Source organism: Tiliqua scincoides, chromosome 1, assembly GCF_035046505.1.
Source record: "Tiliqua scincoides isolate rTilSci1 chromosome 1, rTilSci1.hap2, whole genome shotgun sequence".
Classification (NCBI taxonomy): domain Eukaryota; kingdom Metazoa; phylum Chordata; class Lepidosauria; order Squamata; family Scincidae; genus Tiliqua; species Tiliqua scincoides.
Genome location: NC_089821.1, coordinates 265033360 through 265054863, shown reverse-complemented (window position 1 = coordinate 265054863; position 21504 = coordinate 265033360). Strand labels below are relative to the sequence as shown.

The 21504-nt window shown below is 43.6% G+C and overlaps 1 protein-coding gene across 2 annotated transcripts in view; it reads right to left on the bottom strand.

Moving 5' to 3' along the window:
* The window catches only part of ANAPC1 (anaphase promoting complex subunit 1), a 71248-nt gene that overhangs the window by 45381 nt on the left and 4363 nt on the right, over positions 1-21504 (bottom strand). Inside the window, exons 2-18 of one of the 2 annotated variants that reach the window (XM_066625060.1) lie at positions 20221-20457; positions 18979-19140; positions 18217-18274; positions 17949-18037; positions 16713-16795; positions 15381-15454; positions 11868-12013; positions 8923-9143; positions 8521-8730; positions 8021-8116; positions 7703-7793; positions 7533-7598; positions 6587-6724; positions 5545-5685; positions 3220-3280; positions 1552-1739; positions 972-1046 (exon numbers count right to left, since the gene is read on the bottom strand). In XM_066625060.1, the coding sequence (XP_066481157.1) occupies positions 972-1046; positions 1552-1739; positions 3220-3280; positions 5545-5685; positions 6587-6724; positions 7533-7598; positions 7703-7793; positions 8021-8116; positions 8521-8730; positions 8923-9143; positions 11868-12013; positions 15381-15454; positions 16713-16795; positions 17949-18037; positions 18217-18274; positions 18979-19140; positions 20221-20433 (2112 nt within the window). In that variant the 5' untranslated portion in view covers positions 20434-20457. Of the gene's footprint in view, positions 1-971; positions 1047-1551; positions 1740-3219; positions 3281-5544; positions 5686-6586; positions 6725-7532; positions 7599-7702; positions 7794-8020; positions 8117-8520; positions 8731-8922; positions 9144-11867; positions 12014-15380; positions 15455-16712; positions 16796-17948; positions 18038-18216; positions 18275-18978; positions 19141-20220; positions 20458-21504 lie in introns of those variants that run through there. The other variant, XM_066625050.1, reaches the window with a different exon arrangement.

Here is a 21504-nt window from a genome sequence, read left to right as displayed (position 1 = left end):
CTCTAGAACATTCAACGTTTCCGCCGTAAACATTGTTGTTTTTTTTAAGGTCCTTGGAACTATTTTAAAATCTTCCATCAGTAACCAATTTAAGAAAATGTCATGGGAAGAAGCCACTGGCATCAATGGGAGTTTCTCTACCAGGGATATAATAACTTTAGGGAGACGGTACTATTCAAAGGGATGGAGGTGATGCACCATGGTCTGATCTTCACTGTCCTCCCATGCCCACTGCTAACATTTTCACTGAGAGGATGGAAGATACGTCTAGCTTCCCATTTGGTTCTACTCCAACTGATGTCCATGAACATAAATCAGACTTAGGGAACAATCCTACCCTGTGCTGAAACAGGCAAGCCAAGAGGCTTGCCCTGCATACAGCGCAGGATAGGGGACCAAGGCGGCTCAGCAGAGGCAAGGGGAAACTTTTCCCCTTTTCCCCTTCAGACTTGCTCCACCACCTGAGGTGGCACAAGTCCGAGGAAAGCAGAGTAGCTTGAAGCCGCTCCAAGCTCTGCAGGAACAGGACCCCAGCTCCGCCTCCCGCTCCCGCTGCCTGCCTCCCACCAAGGAATGCCTTCCTCCTGCATCCTCCCCACCCACCCCAGAAGCTTGTGTTGGCCCTACTGGGCCTGCGCAAGTCTCAGCGAGAAAGCTGGCACAGAGGCTTGTGTTAGCCTCTGCAGCCCGGCTTCCTCCCAAGGAGGTACAAACGTGCCTTACGGCATGTTTGTGACCCTTCTGGGCCAACGCAAGGGAATTGTGCCAGCCCATTGGTGCCTCTGGATTGCCCTCTTAGCCAAAATATCACACCTGGAGTGTGTGCAAACTTTCAGCAGTAACCACTCACATTGCAAATCAGAGAAAACAGGTCACAGCATCATGATGCTAACTACCATACAAGCCTAAAAAACTCTACAAGTTGGAGGATTCTAATTCTGTCTTGAACTGCTAATTTATTTTTCTCTTACTTCATCTGATCCTGTCTCTGAAGGCCGGGCTTTCTTAGGAGCAATGACAGGAGAAAGAGATCCTTCAAAGTCAAGCTAAAATAAACAGAAAAATCAATTTACAATTAAATGGCTTGCAGATTAGCATGTATAAAAATTAACTTCCCAGTACTTTGTTCTATTGATTAAACTCACAAATTATATCAATCAATAAGAGTACATAGGAACAATTCAAGGTCAGCTTGACTTCTCACCAAATAGTAGCTGTAATGTGGGTATTTTAAAACTGAAATTCAGTATCCCATAAACACTGAAGCACATGCAGTTGAGTTAGACCCCCTTCTTTGTTTACTTCTGTTTGATGCTTTTGTATGACCTCCAAAAAAACACAATTAATGTTGACCTGAGAGGGAATGCCAGTTAAGATAGTGCTTGCCAACTGTAATTTTTATAAGAACTTATATTTAAAAGAATTACTTATTTTTCTAAATCTGCTGGTTTAATTTTTTCAGTCTTTCAGAATGTTTAAATCAAGTACAAATGCAATAGAGCACCTACAACTGGTTAGAAATCATACTGAGGATGCTGCCATTTCACTTACATTACGGGTCCATGCCACTTTGTCTGTGCTGTAACCCATCATGTTCATGAGACAGGTCACAAATAGGTTCCACTCAGAGTAGTAACTTGGTCCTCCCGGCGCATTGTAAGCATTATACCATCTGACAAGCATTTGCACAGCTACCTCTTTGGGCAGAATATACTTAATGCCTCGTAAACATCTTCTCACTGTTTAGGGTAGGAAGAAAAAAAATGGACAAATTATGTTTTGTCATTGAGCTAATCATGATTAGGGTCAGGATGCAAGTCTCAAAGAATCTTTCCGAATAAGCACAACGCCTGATAAAGAAAGGCCAGTCTTCGTGAGAATAAATGCAATGGATATGGGTAAGTATCATGAAAGAAGCCCCATGACCTTCTGCAAGCTCCCAGGCCCTGCAGCTGCACTGCACCAACACTACACAATGTTGGCTTTCCAGGACTAAGTAACTCAAAAGGAACATGATTAAGTGAGACTTCCTTCAAAAACAATCCATTTTCCACTAACATAAGTTCACTCTATGAATGTAATAGAAGAAAAACGTTGACTCTCAGACAATGGAGAAGTTACTGATGCAAATGCAGGTGCTGTATAAATGTAAGTAGTTAGGACATGGGTTCCCAAAGTGGGGTGTTGCAATGCCCCAGCCAGGGAAATTCTGTTGCTGCCTTAAGGGGAGGGACAATCGCACTGCTGCTGGGGACAAAAGTAGAAAAGGTTTTTTCTACTTACCAAGGGGTTGCTATGGCCATCCAGAGGTTCTGATGAGCCAGAAAATCAGAAGTGGGTTAGAGCAGTTCTGAGGCGTGAGGAGGCCTGCAGAGAGGGCTGCAGGTTTCCTGGACCCTACCAATGGCCATAGTGACCCTGGAAAGTTAAAAAAAAAACCTTCTGTCCCAGGTGGTGGCACAATTGTGGCAATGGCGTCACTGCCCTCTCCCCCTCCTACAAAGAGTTACAAAGGTCAGCATTTTTCTTCTATTACATTCACAGAGTGAACTTACGGTAATGGAAAATGGATTGTTTTTTAAGGAAGCCTTGTTTAATCATGTTCCTTTTGAGCTACTTATTCTCACTGAGAGTTCGTGAACCTTTGGGTTAGGACAGGGGTGTTTAAACTTTTTGGCAAGAGGGCCACATCATCTCTCTGTGTTGGGGGCTGGGAAAAAGAATTAATTTACATTTAAAATTTGAATAAATGTACATAAATGAATACATTAGAGATGGAACATATGAATGAAGGTCTTTCGATAGCTCAAGGCCTATAAAAGACCTTGCGCAAAGCAAGGCCAGCCTTTCCTTTGCTGCTGCTTCACACACATGAAACAGCAAGAGGTGGAAGAAACCTATGGCCTACAGCACTTGCAAGAGGTCAAACAGTCAGCCTTTGCACTGAGAGTAGTCACGTTGGGCCAGTGTGGGCCCAGCAAGTCTCAGGAGGGCCAGAGGCTCATTGGAGACTGGGGGATTCCCATGGGCCAGATTAGGTGCTTGAGGGCCATGTGACCCCCCCCCCCAGGCTGGGGTTTGGGCACCCCTGGGTTAGGAGATCAGAAACAGTATTGCAGCACTGCAATTTGCAATGGTCCTGGACAGAAAAAGAGGAGAACGGGAACCAATCAAGAACCAAAAATAGCACCTTGTCATGTTCTCCCCCCCCCATCATACCTAATTCTGAAGTTGCAATTTCAGGAATAGTAATTCGGACCATTGAGCCATTGCTGAGTTCCTAGAAGCAGAAAAGACAAATGTCAGCTAGGAAGGTGCACAACCCCAGCAAATATTCATTCAGCTTCTACAACTTATGAAGCACTGTGGCACAAACTAGACTGATCCATAAGACATTCAAGGTATCCTCAAAGTCTAGTGGAAAACACTGGATTGATCTTTCTACTATGCTAAGTTGCACTTAGAGAGGCTTCAATAGTTATAAATGAATTCCATAAACAAGATAAAATTCCTATCAGGCCTTCCAAAAATTACTTAAGGAACTGAACGTGCAAAACAATTAAGGGCGCAATTATACCCTGTGCTGGAACAGGCAAGCCAAGAGGCTTGTGCTGTATCCAGCACAGGATAGGGGCCTAAAGCGACTCAGCTAGAGGTAAGGGGAAACGTTTCCTCTTACCTCCGGGTAAGGTGCCTTCTCACCTATAGGTCTCCTCGGACTTGCACCACCTCCTGAGGTGGCGCAAGTTTGAGGAGACCAGAGTGGCTTGAAGCCGCTGCAAGCTCCCCAGAAGGGTGGTTGGAATCCAGCATAAGTGCTGGATCACAGCCCCGCCTCTCTCTCTCCACCTGCCCACCCCCGGGGCTGCACACCCTCCCCCCGCCCAGGAATACCTCCCTCCCACCTCTTCCCTGCCCACCCCAGAGACTTGTGTCAGCTCAGCTGGGCTGACGCAAGCCTCTGCGAGGAAGCTGCCATGGAGACTGGATTCAGCATCTGTGTGTTGGCGCACCTCTGTGCACCGACACAGCTTACTCCAGAGCAGGGGTGTCCAAAGTTTTTGGCAGGAGGGCCACATCATCTCTCTGACACTGTGTCGGGGGCCGGGGGGAAAAAAGAATTAATTTACATTTAAAATTTGAATACATTTACATAAGTATACATAAATGAATATATTAAAGATGAACTTATATGAATGAATGAAGGTCTTAGAATAGCTCAATGCCTATAAAAGACCTTGCACAAAACAAGGCTGGCCTTTCCTTTGCTGCTGCTACTGCATCACGGATGTGAAACAGCAAGCAGTGGAGGAAGCCCTCATCCCACAGCTCATGCGATAGGTCAAACAGTCGCCCTCACGCTGAGAGCGGTTGCATTGGGCCAGTGCGGGCTCCAACAAATCTCCAGAGGGCCAGAGACTCATTGGAAACTGGGGGCTCCCTGAGGGCCGCATTGAGAGGCCTTGAGGGCCGCATGTGGCCCCAGGGCCGGGGTTTGGGCACTCCTGCTCCAAAGGAAGCACAATCGTGTCTTATGGCACGTTTGTGACTCTCCTGGGCTGACGCAAGGGACTTGCGCTGGCCCAAGTGAAGGGCAGGATTGCGTCCTAAATATATCACAGCCAAGATTTTCAGTGCTTGACAATGTATGCCAACATGTAAAGTTCATAGAACAGTACAATTAGACCAGTCATTTAATCATACCACATACTTAAAAACTAGTTGAGAGGTTCTTAAATGGCACCTAAAAACTTGCAAACTGGGGAACATCTGCCTTCTTGGGCAATATGTTCCATAGTGATGGGGCCAACAGAAAAAGACCCCGTTTCTCTGACATGTTGTATACACTTCTTCTTCAGACAGAATGGAGGAAACAAATTCACCTTACAGAGGCATTTATGACAGAAAACAAATTCACTCTGTTTTCTGCCATCCTGCAAAGCAGTTTTATCCTCAAAACCACCTTTACAACATTGAAAGAGAGTTTGCAGATGAGAAAGCGTTTAAGAATATAAGAAGAATCCTGCTGGCTCAGATAATATTGGCTGAACATTAGTCACACAATCTCAAATGTCATGCTGTGTGGCCTCCGAGAGCACTGTGATTCAAAGTACCCTAGTTATGGAGAAACCTGACCTTTCTTCATTTAGCCTGATCATACTAGATAGGTTACATGATAATATTTGTTTCAACATGAGTGCATTTGTGTGTGTGCCAGTGCAGACCATTCTGTACTGAAATAGGAGCCTGAACATCTAATTTTCAAATATTCAAATCCTGAGTCATCTCATCTACCTGCTACGCCCATATTATATGAGGAAGATTAGATGACCCCTGCTGGATTGGACAAAGGGTTCATCCAGTCCAGGATCCTGTTTCCAATAGTTGCCAGCCAGGGCATGAAGATGAGCCCCCCCCAATTCACCACCCTGCTCCCAGGAATTGGTATTCAGAGGAAATATACCCAAACTAGAAACTCTAATAAGTAAACCACACTGGATCTAGACTAAGGTAGGCTCATCCAATTTACAGTACAATAGTTACCAAGGTCACTCTGTTCTGGACAGGATCTCTCACAGAATGAACAAAAGTGGCTAGCTGCTGGAATGCACAATCATCAATATAAGAGGAGTCTTGAAGTTTGGAAGAATCCCTCAGTTCTGGTACAGGGGACAATACTCCCTGCTAAGAGAGGACAACATAATTTTTAAGCAATAATAATAATAATAATAATAATAATAATAATAATAATAATAATAATAATAATAATAATAATACAGGTATTTATATACTGCCTTTCTTGGTCTTTATTCAAGGCGGTTTACATAGGCAGGCTATTTAAATCCCCGTAGGGATTTTTACTATTGAAAGAAGGTTCTATCTTTCAAGAACCACAACATTCAGATGTTTCTTTCAGATCTGGTTTCACATTCTGGCCTCCATCCTCCCAAGCTCAGAGCTCAGAGCAGATGGAATAACTCGGCTCAGCTTGTCAGCTGCTTCAAGGTCACACGGTGCTGGTGGCCTTGAACTGGCGACCTGTGGATGTTATCTTCAGGTAAATGGAGACTCTACCCTCTAGACCAGACCTCCTGACCTCCTAATTATTCTTCACAATCTTCAATCCAATAAACAAGCAGTCCAAATTCAGGACTTTATTGCCAGGTTCAGAGGAGTATTAAGACAGATGTGACTCCCAACCACATGTGGACTCCCAAGGCACATACTGTATGAGCAAACTGTGTGAGAAACCTTAATAGAATGCCAGAAATCTTGACTTTTACATAAGATCCTCCATGCCACCCCTTCACTGTCAGCTCCCCTAGGTGTCCTTCCTTCCCAAAAGTCCCTAATCACAAGTCTTCATCAAGCACGTATCAGGCAACTGGGGTGGCAACAGGCAGTTTGACTTCCACGCTAAGCAAACTTAGCACTGAAAAATTCTGGTAGGCAGCTGTAGACTAGTAAGGTAGAATTCTTGAACCACTCTGTGTTTCAGCTGTGAAGGTACTTTAATCCACACATATAAACACAGAAACATTCTAGAAAAACACTCTTCAACAAAAGAAATCTTTACATCCCTTACCTCATCTAAGGGTCCAAGGTGCTTATTCAAAAGTTTGGATGGTGTGCTGATACTGTCCAAAGGAGTGCTCGGGCGGGGCATTTGAGCTGACATTGTTAATGATGGAGCTGGCAAACCAGGTATGAAAACCTTCCCTACCTGGGGATGGCAAGAAATGGAAAAGTTATGCAAAGCTTCAAGAGAGTTAACTTTTTAAAGCATAACATGGTTCTGAAAAGACAAGCCTAGGCAACGGATCAAAAATAAGAGAACCAGTTGAAACATCATTATACAATCAATCAATAGACTGCTTAAAACACATCAAATTGGATAGCACTACTTGAAGACATAGCTGCCTACTCATTTCTTAAAAAATAGATATCAAGAGCCAAACTACTGGTAACATGTTTTTGTTCTCTAAAATAAAACACAAGCATGGGACTGAAATCTGCAGTGGAAGGTACACAATGGGTAGGAGGGGGAAGGGGCTTTTAAAATCTTTCCAATGTGAGTTTTCCTGTTAAACACTGCCCTTTCCCCCAAACTGCATTCCATCCCTAAGGGATATGATTTTCAGCAGACAACTTTCCCAGAGAGGAAAGAGTTAATAAATTCATCTTCCCACTGAGCCAGGTAGATGAAACAGATTTCTTGAGAAACTACACATAATGCACACCATCACACACAGCTTGGCTCTTAATTCCCTGAAACAGATAAATACAATACAGTACATTCTACAAATCAGAGGATTCAAGTAAGATATAACTGCAGGGAAAAGCAAGGGGGAGTAACAAAATGCAATTATATGAAGAAAATTGAGGAAAAAAGAGCGGGGGGGGGATATGGACATGAAAAGGCTTGAGGGTGCATACCCATACAAAAAAAAAAGAGAGATTTGTTGAAGTAAAACCATGGAAATGTACATGAGAACACAAAGGCTCTCCACAAAAATTAAGGCTGGGCATACCCGAACCACTCCAGTGTAGAGGACTAAGTTTCCATTGCCTTCCAGAACCAACATTGTATCAATGCTCTGTAAAAAGCAAATAGAGGCCACATTAAGCTGCTGACACCTGAGAAAACACTATCAACTGACAAAGCTCATCCAGGGTCTACATTTACCATCCTCATACTTACTTCTATTGGTGCCGCATCCTTTGCCTGAATGTTGGTAACAGAACCAAAGATCAACTGTGACATGTCATTACTCTCTTGAAACTTGACACACCTAAGAGTGAAGGGAGAAATTATCAGGCAGTGTCTGAACTAATAAACCACTGTTTGAAATCAGTCAGTGAACCAGAAACCATGGTTTGAAGTTGTTTGTGCTCAATATGGTCTGCCAAGATACTTGTTGTAATATGAGTTCCATTTTGTTATAGCTCCAATATTTGCACAACAGTTCAATGTGACCACAGTTAAAGCCAAATATTTCACACATCCAAATGCACTTACCTCAATTGGAATTGGGAATCCACTAAGTAGCACAAAAACCTTTGCCCGCAAAGGTCAGTTGTGATAAATACTTTGGAGGCTTGAGAGTTCTTCTCCCTGCAAAAATAAAATAATAAGCTAAATAATAATAAAATTAGGCTTGTCCAGATAAGAAGCCCACCTCAACCTCGGCTACAATCTTATACACACTTACAGTCGAGTAAGTCCCACTGTCCCACTGTCTCAATGGAATTTACGTCTCAATAAACATGCATAGGATTGCACAGCTGATGCTGCTCTTTGTTTTATTAGGTTGCATGTTCTTTTACAATGCCTTTAATAACTCAAAGGTATTATACCAAACTCTGAATAACATGCAAATGTATTTAAGTTTTAGTGAGAGGGTAAACTAACATTTTTTAAATCAAATGATTTAAAGAGAAAATATAAGGAACTGCCTTGTGTATATAAAGTCAGATCTATAGTATGGTCATTTCTTGAATAAATGGCTGCTTCCAAACCTTATATTACTGAAGGGCTCAGTCCACAGGTGGTCTATGCAAAGCTCTGGAACAATCAGTTCTGTTTCTGGAGCAAGAAAGGAGTCAGTGGAAACACTGTTTGGAGAATGACAGGCACTGGGCCTCTTCGGAGATTGTGTGTGAGTAGAAAAGTTGAATCTCTGCACACCTGAGAAAGAATGCACCCCTAAAGCAGGGGAGTGAGACCGGCTGCAAACAAAAATAGAATTTTTTTCTGAGATGAGTTTTATGTTGAGAACTCCATTCCAGTAGAAAGTCAAGGTGCTTATACATTAGGGTCTGCTTATCCATTAGGTGCACCCTAAGGTCATACAGTATGAAAGAATGTACCACTTATAACCCCTTTATCACAACCACAAACACCACAAGCTCATCACCTACCTCAAAGCTGCCATGTTGGATATGGACGGTGAGCGGGAGTGAATGCTGGGGGAGGGTGTTGATCTGCTTTGACTGTGAATGGAGGAATAATTCTGGAAAGGGGAAGCCACGGGGGAGTCACCCTTAGACAGATTCCTAAGATGGACAGTGAAGGAACCGCTGGTGGCTAAGTGCTGAGGAGTTCCCACCTGCTCTGAGAACTTTAAAACAGCACTCTGCTCCTAAGAGAGAAGATAAAACAGCAATGGGAGCACATGTCATTCAAAGCAGCATATGCTCGTTCCACTTTTAAACATACACATCATCTTCTTAAGTGCCCAGATCTAACTGGAAAAAAGGGCGTGCTGCTGTGTCCCCTGCTCTGAAGAGATTCTTTAAGACATTAGTCTTCAATTGGGGAACTGAGATCTCAAGTGGGGCACATCCTGGCCAAAGGAATTATACTAGAGGTGTCACACACATTTTTTATATAGGGTTCTTTGTAAGAGTGAAACAAAGAGACAGGGAGAGGCCAGGTGCAAAAGGAGAACAAAACACCTTTAATACTTGTGTAAAAGAGGACACTGTGGCAGCTGCAGCTCATATTGCAAAAATGAGAAAAGCCACATCTTCTACATAATTATTAAAAGATACAGAAGCTCTACTGGGTCTTCTTTGGTCACCCTAAAGAGAAGGACACAGGTACTCAGAATATTGAGTCTCATTTTGCACCTTGGGGTTAAAAGCAGTGGTTCCCAAACTCACCAGGGCTGTAGTGCCCTTCCTACTCACAAGGGCGCTGCACGGCCTTTCTTCTTAGCTTGCTGGGCCAACACTGCAAAAGATCTCATGAGAATAATGCAAGACCTCACACTATTCATGTGAGATTTCTTGCGACATTGGCCCAGCAAGCTGGGAAGAAGAGGCTGCGCAGTACCCCTGTAACTGCGATGTCATGTTCTAAGGCACCATAGCATACACTTTGTGAACCTTTGGGTTAAAAGCATGTTATGATTCTCAAAAGGCTGAAGATTACCTACCCTAAGACTCAGTATTTGCTGTTGTGGTATGAAAGGTCAGAAAGCTGGGAGAAAAATAGCCACAAGGATGTATTTAATAATTTTGTGTACTTGTTTATGGTTTTTCATTCCGTAGATAACAAAGGGGCTTAGAGAGTTGCTAAATGTCATTAAAATCACAACAGAAGGAGTAGTGAATAAAACAATTAGAGGTATAAAATCTGATTTTAGCAATACAAAAAGTCTTCCAAAAGGAGAACATCTTAATGATCAGACTAAAGATGATAAGCAAAAGAGCCAACCTGATCTCCCTGGAAAGGGAATTACAAAACTGAGGTACTGCCATGGAGAAGGCTCTGTTGCTGGTCCCCACCAACTGAATTTCTGCTAGTGGCAAGCCACAGAGAAGCCACAATCTTAAGGCTCAGGCAGATTCAGTTGGGAATATGTATCTACTCCTCAGGTCTGTGGGTTCACTGTACAAATGCAGAATCTAACATGCAGCATAGAAAATGCTTTAAACATGCATACCCACAAAATATTTTTTATGGGGCAGTGTAAGTGGAAGTCACAAGAGTAGAAACTTTCAAAAATAGGAAACGTCACAAATTTTGTTGGATGGTGGTTTAAATGCACCTTCAGCTTAGAGGGACATTGGGGTGGACTAGACCAGGGGTGCTCAAATTTTCAACTTTAGGGATGCTGGACCTTTAACAAGTGTATAGAAGAGAGAATTGCAGCAGGTGCAACTTGTCATCCCACAGATGACAAGCTACACCTGCTGAAATTCTCTCTTCTATACACTTGTTAAAGGTCCAGCATCCCTAAAGTTGAAAGTTTGAGCACCCCTGGACTAGACAGATGTTGCACATCCAATTCTGAATATCAACAGAAAAACTGGGCAGAATCTGGCCTCGCCAGATACCCAAGATTCTCCACAAGCTCCTGAAACAGGGACTGACATATCAAAGGTGATATACAGGTGGAGCCTATTTATCCACATTAGCTCCTGTCCGTGACTTGGCGCGATTAACAAAAAATGTGTTGTGCTAAATTCCTTAGAGTTACGCAAATATGCTGCAGCCTGATACTTCTGGATGGAAGGAAACTAAGGCAGCCGTTATCAATCTCCTCCCCTCCGTACTCAGCCCTCCCCGTTGCCAGCTGCCCGGCTTCTTTCACATGGGATGCTGATCTTTTAAGAGTCCAGCCCTATGCGTTTCTACTCAGAAGTAAGCCCCATTCCAGTCAATAGGGCTTACTCCCAGCTAAGTGTGGAGAGGATTGTAGGCTATATCTCATGCTTTGCTTGGTGGGAAGGCTTGCTTGTGTCGGTGAATGCCTGAACTATGGGGGAGGATTGCCTGCACCATCTCAATTGGGGGGGGGGATTTGGCAAACACTCCCTGGGTTTTTTAAAGCAATCCCCTCTGTTGCTACCACACCTGGCTCTGTGTAAGTGAGTGAGTGAGTGAGTGAGTGAGTGAGAGAGAGAGAGAGAGAGAGAGAGAGAGAGAGAGAGAGCTTCACCTTGCTGCACATGTTCTGGCTACAGAGATTTTTGGCCCCCCCTTCCCCTCTTCAGCCTCTTTGCTGGCTCAGGGGCCCCAGGCGTGTTACTGTTCCTTTGCAAGGGGAACCTCTTCCAGGGTTCCAGGGCTATTTCCCTGCCTAGGTGAGGCAGAGCCTTTTTGCAGTGTTTTGGGCTGCCTGGAAATGGAGCGAGACACCAGTGCAGGGCAAAGGTGTGTGTGACTTTCGGTTCCCCCACCCCGTGGATAAATAGGTTGCACCTGTATATCTTGCCCAGCACTGAATTTTAGTGACTTAAATTAATCCACATAGAGTATGAAACTGTGAACCACTCTAGACCATGCAAGAGATCAACAAACCTCCTCGTTTTTAAAATTATCATTTTCAAGTCTGTATTTGCCATGGGCTTCTTACCTCTGCTTTTACTCTACGTAGTGCCCAGATGGTGTGCAAACTCTGAGTGGCATCATATGTCATTATGATGGAAGGATTAGCATTGAGGAAAACAATTCTCATTGAGTAGTCGGCAACATACTGGACTCTGGCAGAGCCGAACAAACCTGCTAAGAAAAGGAAAGATCAGAATAGGCATCCAAGAAAAATGTTTTGCAGCAGGTAGGGTTAAAAAGAACACTAGATACACAAACAGCTGGAGTTCCTGTAGATATCTCATGTCATGGTGTGATATATAGAGATTTGATTTACTGTCATAAAGTATCTTTACCAACTCTGATGAGACAATGTATCTTTGTTAGTGGAAAATTAAGAAGCATGAAAATGCATTAGACTTTGACAACACAGTAAGTGGAAATCAAATTTCCTGATTTAAGCCATTTCTGCCCAATGTTGCATATATGCAACAGGAATCAAATGTGTACACCTGTGGGTTGGGCAGAAATGGGTTAATAAGAATGCATAGGACTCTTCACTACTCATGGACAAGAAAGCAGTGATCTAATTTAATAACACCCAAAGAGAGCAAATCTATCGCCACCAAGTTAATGACACAGCATCCACTAAGTTTAATGGGGCTGGACTGCATCCAATAGGTTACCCGAGTAGCTTCAGAGGGCCTTGAGCCAGTCTACAGCATTTCCTCTGTCTCCCATTTTATCAGACAGGCAACCCTGGGGTAGAAAATTTAGAACCTTCTTGCTGCAAAGGTTCTGCAGAGGGTGTGCTTTTCTTTTTTGAGCAACAATGAAATCAAAGGAGACAAAGACAGAGAACAGCTGACTTGGCAGTTAATCAGTGCTACTCCCAGTTTCCTGGCTTAGTCCTGTTATTAGAAGAAGAAGAAAAGCAAGGATTTTGTGCTGCTGACAGCAACAGTTGCAGGGACTGCATAGACAAAGGCAAGCTGGTGAAGACCCCTTCTCATTCCCAGTTGTGACCAAGCTTAAACAACAATTCCATAACCTTTACTCCCCTAACCTTTTCTCTCACTCAGTCTGTTGTTTCCCCATTTTCTGTTTTATATAGAAGTGGAGACCTGTTTCTGTTGCTTATGCTACTCTAAGGCACCATGCTTACAGATGACAGGATGTACATAATAAAAACAATAACTCCTGTATGGCTTGGGGGATATGCTGTTGGATATTTTCAAACTTGAAGCCAGTGGTCCAGTTCAGTGTAGAAAAGCTACTGTAATACATGTGCTAATTTGAGGGCACACGAAATCAGTTTCAATAACCTATGACAAACTAATCTGCAGAGTTCAGTAGAAGGTCAATCACAAACTTCTCCCCTTGTATTTCCAAATTAATTACTTAATCACAAAAAGTGATTACTTTTGAGAGAATGAACTGTTTCTATTTAAACTGAACTGTTTCTATTTAAATACAACTGGATGAATTTTCAGAGGGGGAGACATGTTAGTCTGTAGCAATAAAAACAATAAATAGTCTTGGGGCACCTAAAGGATTAACAAATTTGCTGAAACAGATCTGCACGAATACATTCCAGCAATTCCCCTAAGATCAGCAGTAGTATACTTTATAGGTGTTTTTCAAAAACCATGCACATGCTATCTTTTAGCACTTAAAATTTTTTTAAAGAATGTAAGGTAAGAAAGAAGAAGCATTTATTATGTTAGCTCAACATGGTTTTGATTTCTATATTTTTGGCTTAACTATCTTATAAAAGGCTGATTTGTGATTTCGACAGCTCCAAAACGTACGCACACCAGACATCTGTCTTTTGTCCGGTGCCTTCTTTCTTTTTTTATGCCTGGGGCATACAGCCTCACTTTTTCATTTTATAATTACGTTACCCCCCAGCATACCAGAGAGGCCTAATTTTTTAGTAAAATCAGCTATTAAAGATAATAACTGCTTCAGGGCGCAATCCTAACCAACTTTCCAGTACCGCCATACCTGTGCCAGTGGGGGGCAGTCATGGAAGCTTCCTCAAGGTAAGGCAATGTTTGTTCCCTTACCTCAGAGTTTCATTGCCCTTATGTTGGGGCTGGAAAGTTGGTTAGGATTGTGGCCTTACAGCCCAATCCTGAGCTGCATGCTGTGTGCCTCAGCCTGCCGCAGGCGGCGCCTCAGAAGAAGGGGACTTTCCTCTCCTTCTCCCAGGTAAGGGAAGCAGCCCTGCAATGGGACTACTCACTTTAGCGCCAAACAAAAGGTCGGCGGTAAGGTAAAGGCATTCGTGCAGGGTGCCGAGCCCCACACGTACGCCTTGCATCTGGTGAAGCGGAGCTCCACGGGACCCACCTCCCTCCCCCGGCACGCCTCCCACCCGCCCTTTTTCCACCTCTCGCCTCCCTGTCACGCCGCCTCCCTGCCCTCTCTCCGCCCTCCACCTGCCTCCTCCCTCCCCAGAACGCCTCCTCCCCGCCCCCACTTACTGTGCCGCATCTCAGCGGTCCATGAGACTGCCGGGCGCTGGCTCAGTGGTAAGCCTCACAGATGTGCCTTACGGCATGCTTGCGATAGAGCGCTCCGGTGGAAAACCAAAGCGCCGTGCTCAGGACTGGGCTCTTAGGGCGCAATCCTAATCCCTTATGTCAGTGCTTTCCAGTACCGACATAAGGGCAATGCAGCTCTGAGGTAAGGGAACAAACATTCCCTGACTTTGAGGAGGCCTCCCTGAGTGACACCCAATTGCAGGATGCAGCACACGTCCCATTGGCACTGCTGTGCCAGTGCTGGGAAGCAATGACATAAGGGGTTAGGATTGTGCCCTTAGTCTCATCAAGCAACTGTTTAAAATATATCTCTTTATTCTGATCGCCTGTTAGCTATCCAGAAGTTGTTGTTCCAAGTAACTACATAACATGATCAATCCTATGGGCAGGGTTGTGGTATCGATACATAAAACATCTGACTCTGATCCTACCCAAAATTGCTTCCAGAGTCTGTACTGGAAGCAATTCTGGGTGGAATGGGAGGTTTTGTATACCAACTCCACAGCCCGGCCTATGGGGATCAGCTGACAAAATCCAAACCTACAGTCAACAAGAGTCTTGTACTGCCTTAAAGATGACTGCATTTATTTCAGCATAACCTTTGTAGGCTATTATTCACTTCAACAGATGCATAATGTCATACTTAGTTGTCAAGGAGGTAGAAAAAGACAGGAAAAACGCAAAAGGACTCCATACAAAGTGAAACCCCATCATTCTCATGATATAAAGCTGCCTATTGAGGACGACACTTTATCCATCTAATGAAGGGGACTGTAGTCCATGAATGCGCATGCTGAAATAGTCTTTAAGGTGTTTTTATTGCAACAGACTAAAACAGCTTCCGCTCTGGAAATCTAAAGTCGTAACTGAGAGTGCTCAATTCATGCTCCAAATTCTCTATTTTTAAATGTAATGAAAGAAGGGGCCACCTGGCAGTTGACAAGTAAATCTGATTTTTTTTTTTACTTGGCTGTTTTTTTTTGTTTTTTTTTACAAAGCATATAATTTACCTCCAGACTTACAAACCATTGGTGTTATTTCATCTAATGGGTGTAACATGCTGAACATGGTAGGCAAAGGTTCTCTGAAAAGAAAAGGAACAAAAAGGGGATTAAGCACTGTAACTGTTGAAAATCATATTAGGCTACATTCCTATGCACACTTACCTGAGACTAAGCCCCACTGAACACAGTGGCATTTACTTCTGAGTAAATATGCATAGGATTGTAATTGTAGGCCACATCCCCAGCATCATGAGCTGGTAAAAAAAAATGCACATATAATTGACAGTTAACTAATGATAGCTGATGGACATTATGTACTTATTCTACAGCAGTGGTTCTCAAAATCGCAGGGAGTCTGAGGACCACAGTAAGTCCTTGCAGGGGAGCAGGGAAGGCAGTGGGGGCAGGGGGAAGGCAGTGACACAATCCCCAGGAATCTTTTAGAAACTCTAAGCGGAGCAATCGCACCCCACCTCCGCAAAACCGGAAGTGGAGTGCGATCACTCCACTTTCACTTTCTAAGGCTCTTTCACTTTCTAAGGGAGCCCTGCAGAGGGTCACGCTCCTAGGAGGCTGCAGCAGGGACTAGTAAGTGCATGCCAGTCCCCGCACTCCTTAGTGACGTGTTCCTGGAGATCGCGTCACTGCCTTCCCCCAGCCCCCACCCCTTAAGGGGGCAGAGTTCAGGGCCCACAGGCTGAGGTGTCACGACGCCCCAGTTTGAGAAGACCTGTTCTACAGCATTCTTATTCTAGAATTATTAGTCTTGATCCAGACATGAAAAAGAGATTGATGTATGAATCTATACACCAAAGAAACTGCCTCACACAAAGTCAGGTTGTTGGTCCATCCAGCCCTTTGCCGTCTACCCTGACAGACAGTGGTTCTCTCCAAGGTCTCAGGCACACATCGTTCCCAGACCCCAAATCGGCTTTAATCTGCAAGAGGTTGAAATCAGTGATGAGGTCTTGAGGTCTTGAGGTCAAGACTCATTTGTGCCCCCACCTCATTTTTTTACAAAAAGGCAGCTGAATTCAATATGGTTAACAGAGGGATCTGAATGCAGTTTTGAGAAATTAGAAGTGCAAACTTCTAGTATTACATAATTATAAGATACAATTTTAAACCAGGTTATTTTGACACTTAATAAAAATGACTTTTTAAATAATTAGTTTTTACCCATCCTGTAGCTATAAAATTATCCTGATGAAAACATGCTGAGACACAACATTAAAGAGACATGGAATCTGTAAACCATCACACTTTCTGAGGATATTAATTTTAAAATTTAACCAAAGAGATTATCTTCCTTTTGCTATCAAAGGGGTAACTGCTTACCGGGTAGGACTGAGAGGCACTTCATGTGACGAACTACTGCGTTCAAATAACAAGCCATATTTTGTTGGCCAAACATTTGCTACCTATAAAGAAATTAAAGTGAGGGATCAGTTTTTGTTAGGTTAAGCAGTCAGTTGCCAGTAGCTGCGGTATTAGAAAGTTTTCCTCATTGAACAAGTTGACAACAATCCCACATCTTCAACTGCGTCACAATATTTTCTGCTTTGTTTATAATATCGGCCATGATCTATAATATCCTGGCTATAAATCATTCCCTTCCCATCCTCCACTTTTCCGATCAGTTTGGATGTGCAGCTTGGTGGGACAAGGCTTGGTAGATCTAGTCCGGTGCCACTAGACCATGATATCCAGTTCCCGGAGGGGTTTCCTGGGCAAACCCCCCCCCCCCCAAGAATGCTATTTAGGATTGTTAAAATGCTCACTCTGCCAGTAATACCTGCAGAGTGAGGAGGCTGACAAATCCTCTGATTCCAGAACACAGCAGAGAAATAAGAAAAGCCTAGCTGGATCAGGCCAAAAGTCCAACTAGTCCAGCCTCCTGTATCTCACAATGGCCCACCAGATTCCTCAGGGAGCACACAAGAAACCTACATCCTGGTGCCCACATCAGGTTTTAAACAAAAAAAGTTTTAACAGATGAGGGGAAAAAAATATGTAAACAGCCTTGGTTTCTCACAGATAAACGTCCCCTTAATGGTGTTGGCTCTGCAGGGAAGCCTCACATGTGCAGGTCCTGCTGCACTAGGCCGAGAGCCTGGATCCCAACTCAGCCTAGCCTGAGCTGAGGGAACCAAGAGCTCCCAACATCTGGAGGGGGAGGACAGACCAATGTAAACAGCACTAATGCTCCTGGCTGATACTTGGTCCCTTTCTATGTACCTGGGGCTCTCCCCAGTAGCCTTCCACTCTGATTCCCAGAGAGTCAGTTCTCCCTGTCTTGCCCAGTCAGAAGCTAGCAGAAGAGAGAGAGAGAGAGAGAGAGAGAGAGAGAGAGAGAGAGAGAGAGAGAGAGAGAGAGAGACTTCTCAAGCCTGGTGATCTTCTCTTTCTGGTCCTGCCTCCTCTGCTCTCTAACTGGCTAGCTCCCCTTGGAACCTGAAGCACCTCAGAACCGGAGGGAAAGTCCTCCACAATAACCACATTTGTTTCATCAGGTTTATAAATCTTATTCATAAATCCAAATAAATTCTAATATTTTATTTGACACACACTTACCTGAAAGGGCAAGGAAGCAATGTAATCTTTTCCTTCAATGCTATGGATATTTATGCAAGAGCTTTGTAATATGCAGATACACTTTTCTACTATTTCAATGCTATCTAAAAATAGAGAAACAAAATAAGAACGATTGTAATAATCTTCAGTTCAACTGCCTTGCACACAAAACAGAATGATATGCTGTGCATCTGTATACGCAAAGTACACAGTTTTGAAATGGTGCCTTCCACATTCCAGACATCAAATGAAACAAAATTGAAAGGAAACTTGCCTTCTGTTTTGTCAGTCTTATCCTGGGGTATACAGAAATCACACCATAATGCCTGAAATCAAATTATTCAGTGAGAAAATGAATTTAACAATTGCCCTACATATTTCAAAAATCCTGCTTTCCCCATACATCCACAACCTCAGAAGCCTTTGATTCTTGCAAGGGCAAAACATACACATAGGCCGCTAACTGAAATTGCGTGATGTTCTTAGAGAGCTGCACATTAAAGACAAAATTCATACAGTGCTTTCATCCCCTTCTCCCAGGTAAGGGAAGCAGACCCGCAATGGGGCTATTCACTTTATTGTCAACCAAAAGGTTGGCAGTAAGGTAAAGGCGTTTGTGTAGGGCACTGAGCCCCACACGAACACTTTGGATCCGATGGAGCAGAGCTCCACAGGACCCCCCTTCCTCCCTCCCCCAGCACGCCTCCGGCCCGCCCTTTCTCCACCTCCTGCCTTCCTGTCATGCCTCCTCCCTGCCCTCTCTCCACCCTCCACCTGTCTCCCCCTTCCCAGAACGCCCCACCCCCTCCCCGCCCCCTGCTTACTGTGCCGCAGCTCGGCGGTCCATGAGACCGCCCAGCGCTAGCCCAGTGCCGGCCAGTGCTGGACTAGCACGAGTGCTGGTCTGGGGCTAAGCCTCGCAGTTGTGCCTTATGGCATGTTTGCGACAGTGCACTCCAGCAGAAAGCTGGAGCACCAAGCTCAAGATTGGGCTCCTAAGTAGTTCCTGTAGGTCTGTCTGTTTCCATACCTGAAGAACAGGGCTGTCAACAGTGAATGCTTTATAAACTGCTGAAGCTTGGTTTTTGCTTCTTTTGCTCCAGATAACCATATTGCCAGCAACATACAGTTCTTCGTCATATTCGACTTCTTCCCCAACATCACTAATGCCCTTCCTTAGCTGCCAATTTTCCTGGATGGGAAAAAACCCACAGATGAAGCATTACAAATATAGCACATCAGGCTCAATCATGTGAGCTTCTAAAAATATCATGCAGTCAAACAGTGCAATCCTATGCATATCTACACAGAAGCAAGTCCCATTGTTCAGTGGGGCTTTCATTCAGGAAAGTTTGTATAGCCCAGTATCCAGTCTCTGACAGCAATGAGACAGCCCAATTCTAACTAAGTTAGACTATGCCCTAAGACTTGGCATTAGAATGCATGCCCCTTAGAAGCCTATATACAGTTGTTGATATTTCTGACTTCCAGGAATTTTCCAAATTCATTCTAAATTTAGTTTTTTATAATATTGACCATGAGTACTATTAAAGGAAAAAGTCCCACTATTTGCCTTCATTGGTCTGCCAATGAAAGACCTGCACTAGCCCCAAATTTAGCATTCGTACAGAGAAGACTGAAGACATCAGCAACATAGTAATGTGACACTAGAAGCAATCTCTAAAATAGGAATGATCACCAATGCAACCATCTGTAGATTAGGCTGTAGGTCCTGCAACGATGCACAATTCCCTAGCATGCCAACACATGCTAGCTATTTCATCATCTGTACAACTGCTCATTAAAAAAAAAATTCAGAGAGTTCAAACTTTCTGACATCAAAATGTATACTGCACATTCTTAGGACTGAGTTTAATAACCCTATACAGCCCTCTCATTCATCATCCCTTCTCTTTGTCCAATGTTGCTTGGGCTGGTAATTATTATGAACACAGGTATGTGCCGCTTAGCGATGGGAATAAGTTCTGCAAACTCTGTTGTTAGGTACATTTGCTGTTGTCTGGACAACCTCAAATGGCAACCAGGTAGTGCCCAAGAGTGCCTTGCAGGGCCAGGAAGAAGGCAGTTAGCTTGCAAAAGTGTGACTGAAAAGCATGCAAAGTGCAGATTAGCCTACTGAGCTGGCAAGGAAGGAGGAAAGGAAACTAGCCCAGTGAGTTCAGCAGGACCACCATTGGTCCATCATTGGCCAGAACATTGCTATACGGTGCAAAACTGTATATGCTTCCTAAGCCTTAAAAAGCACCTCTACCTTGTGCTTTTCATGGATCGTAACTTCTTGAAGGGATCCCACCAAACCAGCTGCTCCATCTGACGACCATAATTCTGAGGCTGGTTGCAGCTGCCGAAGTTGCAGGTTCAATGCATTAGGATGGTGCTTGCAGTGGTCACGGCCAAAAGGGACAAACTCCTGCAAATCCCCTGCTGCAATCATCGTTGCCCTCTCTTCATAGATGTTCGACATGAGTTCCAAATATCAACATTATTTCTGAAGCAAGATCAAAATACAAATTGGAATATTTTAAGCCGTGACTTTTCAGCATGCAATATTTCACAACTCTTATTACACCACAATCCTATGCATGTCTACTCAGAAGTGAGCCTCACTGACTTACTTATTTTCAGGTAAGAGTGTATAGGATTACAGCAACAGTCCTCTGTTACCCTCATTTATATCAACACCCCTGCAAGACAAGGTGATTTCACCAAAGCTACCCAAGAACCATGTAACTGTAAAAGGTTTTGAACCAGGATTGCCTGCATCCAAACTTAACAATCTTTCTGCTGCACTGAAAATTACCAACCTGAAAATGGCTAAGCTAACTATATTAGTGCAGATGTTAGGGCTTATAATTGGTAGCAAGCTTTTTTAATGGAATTGCATGGACATATAACATATGCTATACTTGTGATAGTGAACCTTTTGGGCTTGGTGTGTCAAAAATACATAAAATGCCTAACTTGACCCTGCTGGCATGTCACGCCGTCCCCAAACAAAAGAGAAACAATTCTTTACATATTTATTTATTTAAAAATAATACAGTCCAATCATGTGTGGTGCTATGTATTATATAAAGAACAAATAATTAAAAAGATGAAATATGAATAAAACAAACTCAGTTGTTGTATGTTAGTGAACACTGGCATGCCACTCAAAATATTATGATGTGTCACCTTTGACACGCGTGCCATAGGTTCATCATCACTATGCTACACATAGAGGGATAAGTTCAACAGGCAAGCTAAACACTGAAATAGATCACACAGCATACTGGTGTGGTGAGAGCTTCTCTTCTAGTGTAAATGGCAAGTGGGGTGGAGGAAAGTTTCAGAATTGGAATTGCAGGGGGAACAACTTAAGGTTCCTCTTCCCCCGCAGCACAGTACTAATCCCCCCCAGCAAACCAAGGTCAAAGACACATTTAACACACGTAGAGTATAAGTGGTGGTATCCTTTGGACAAATGGTAGAAGAGCAACAGAATACATACTGGACTTGCTGTACTGATATGCTTTGTTTTGTTTTAGATATTGTG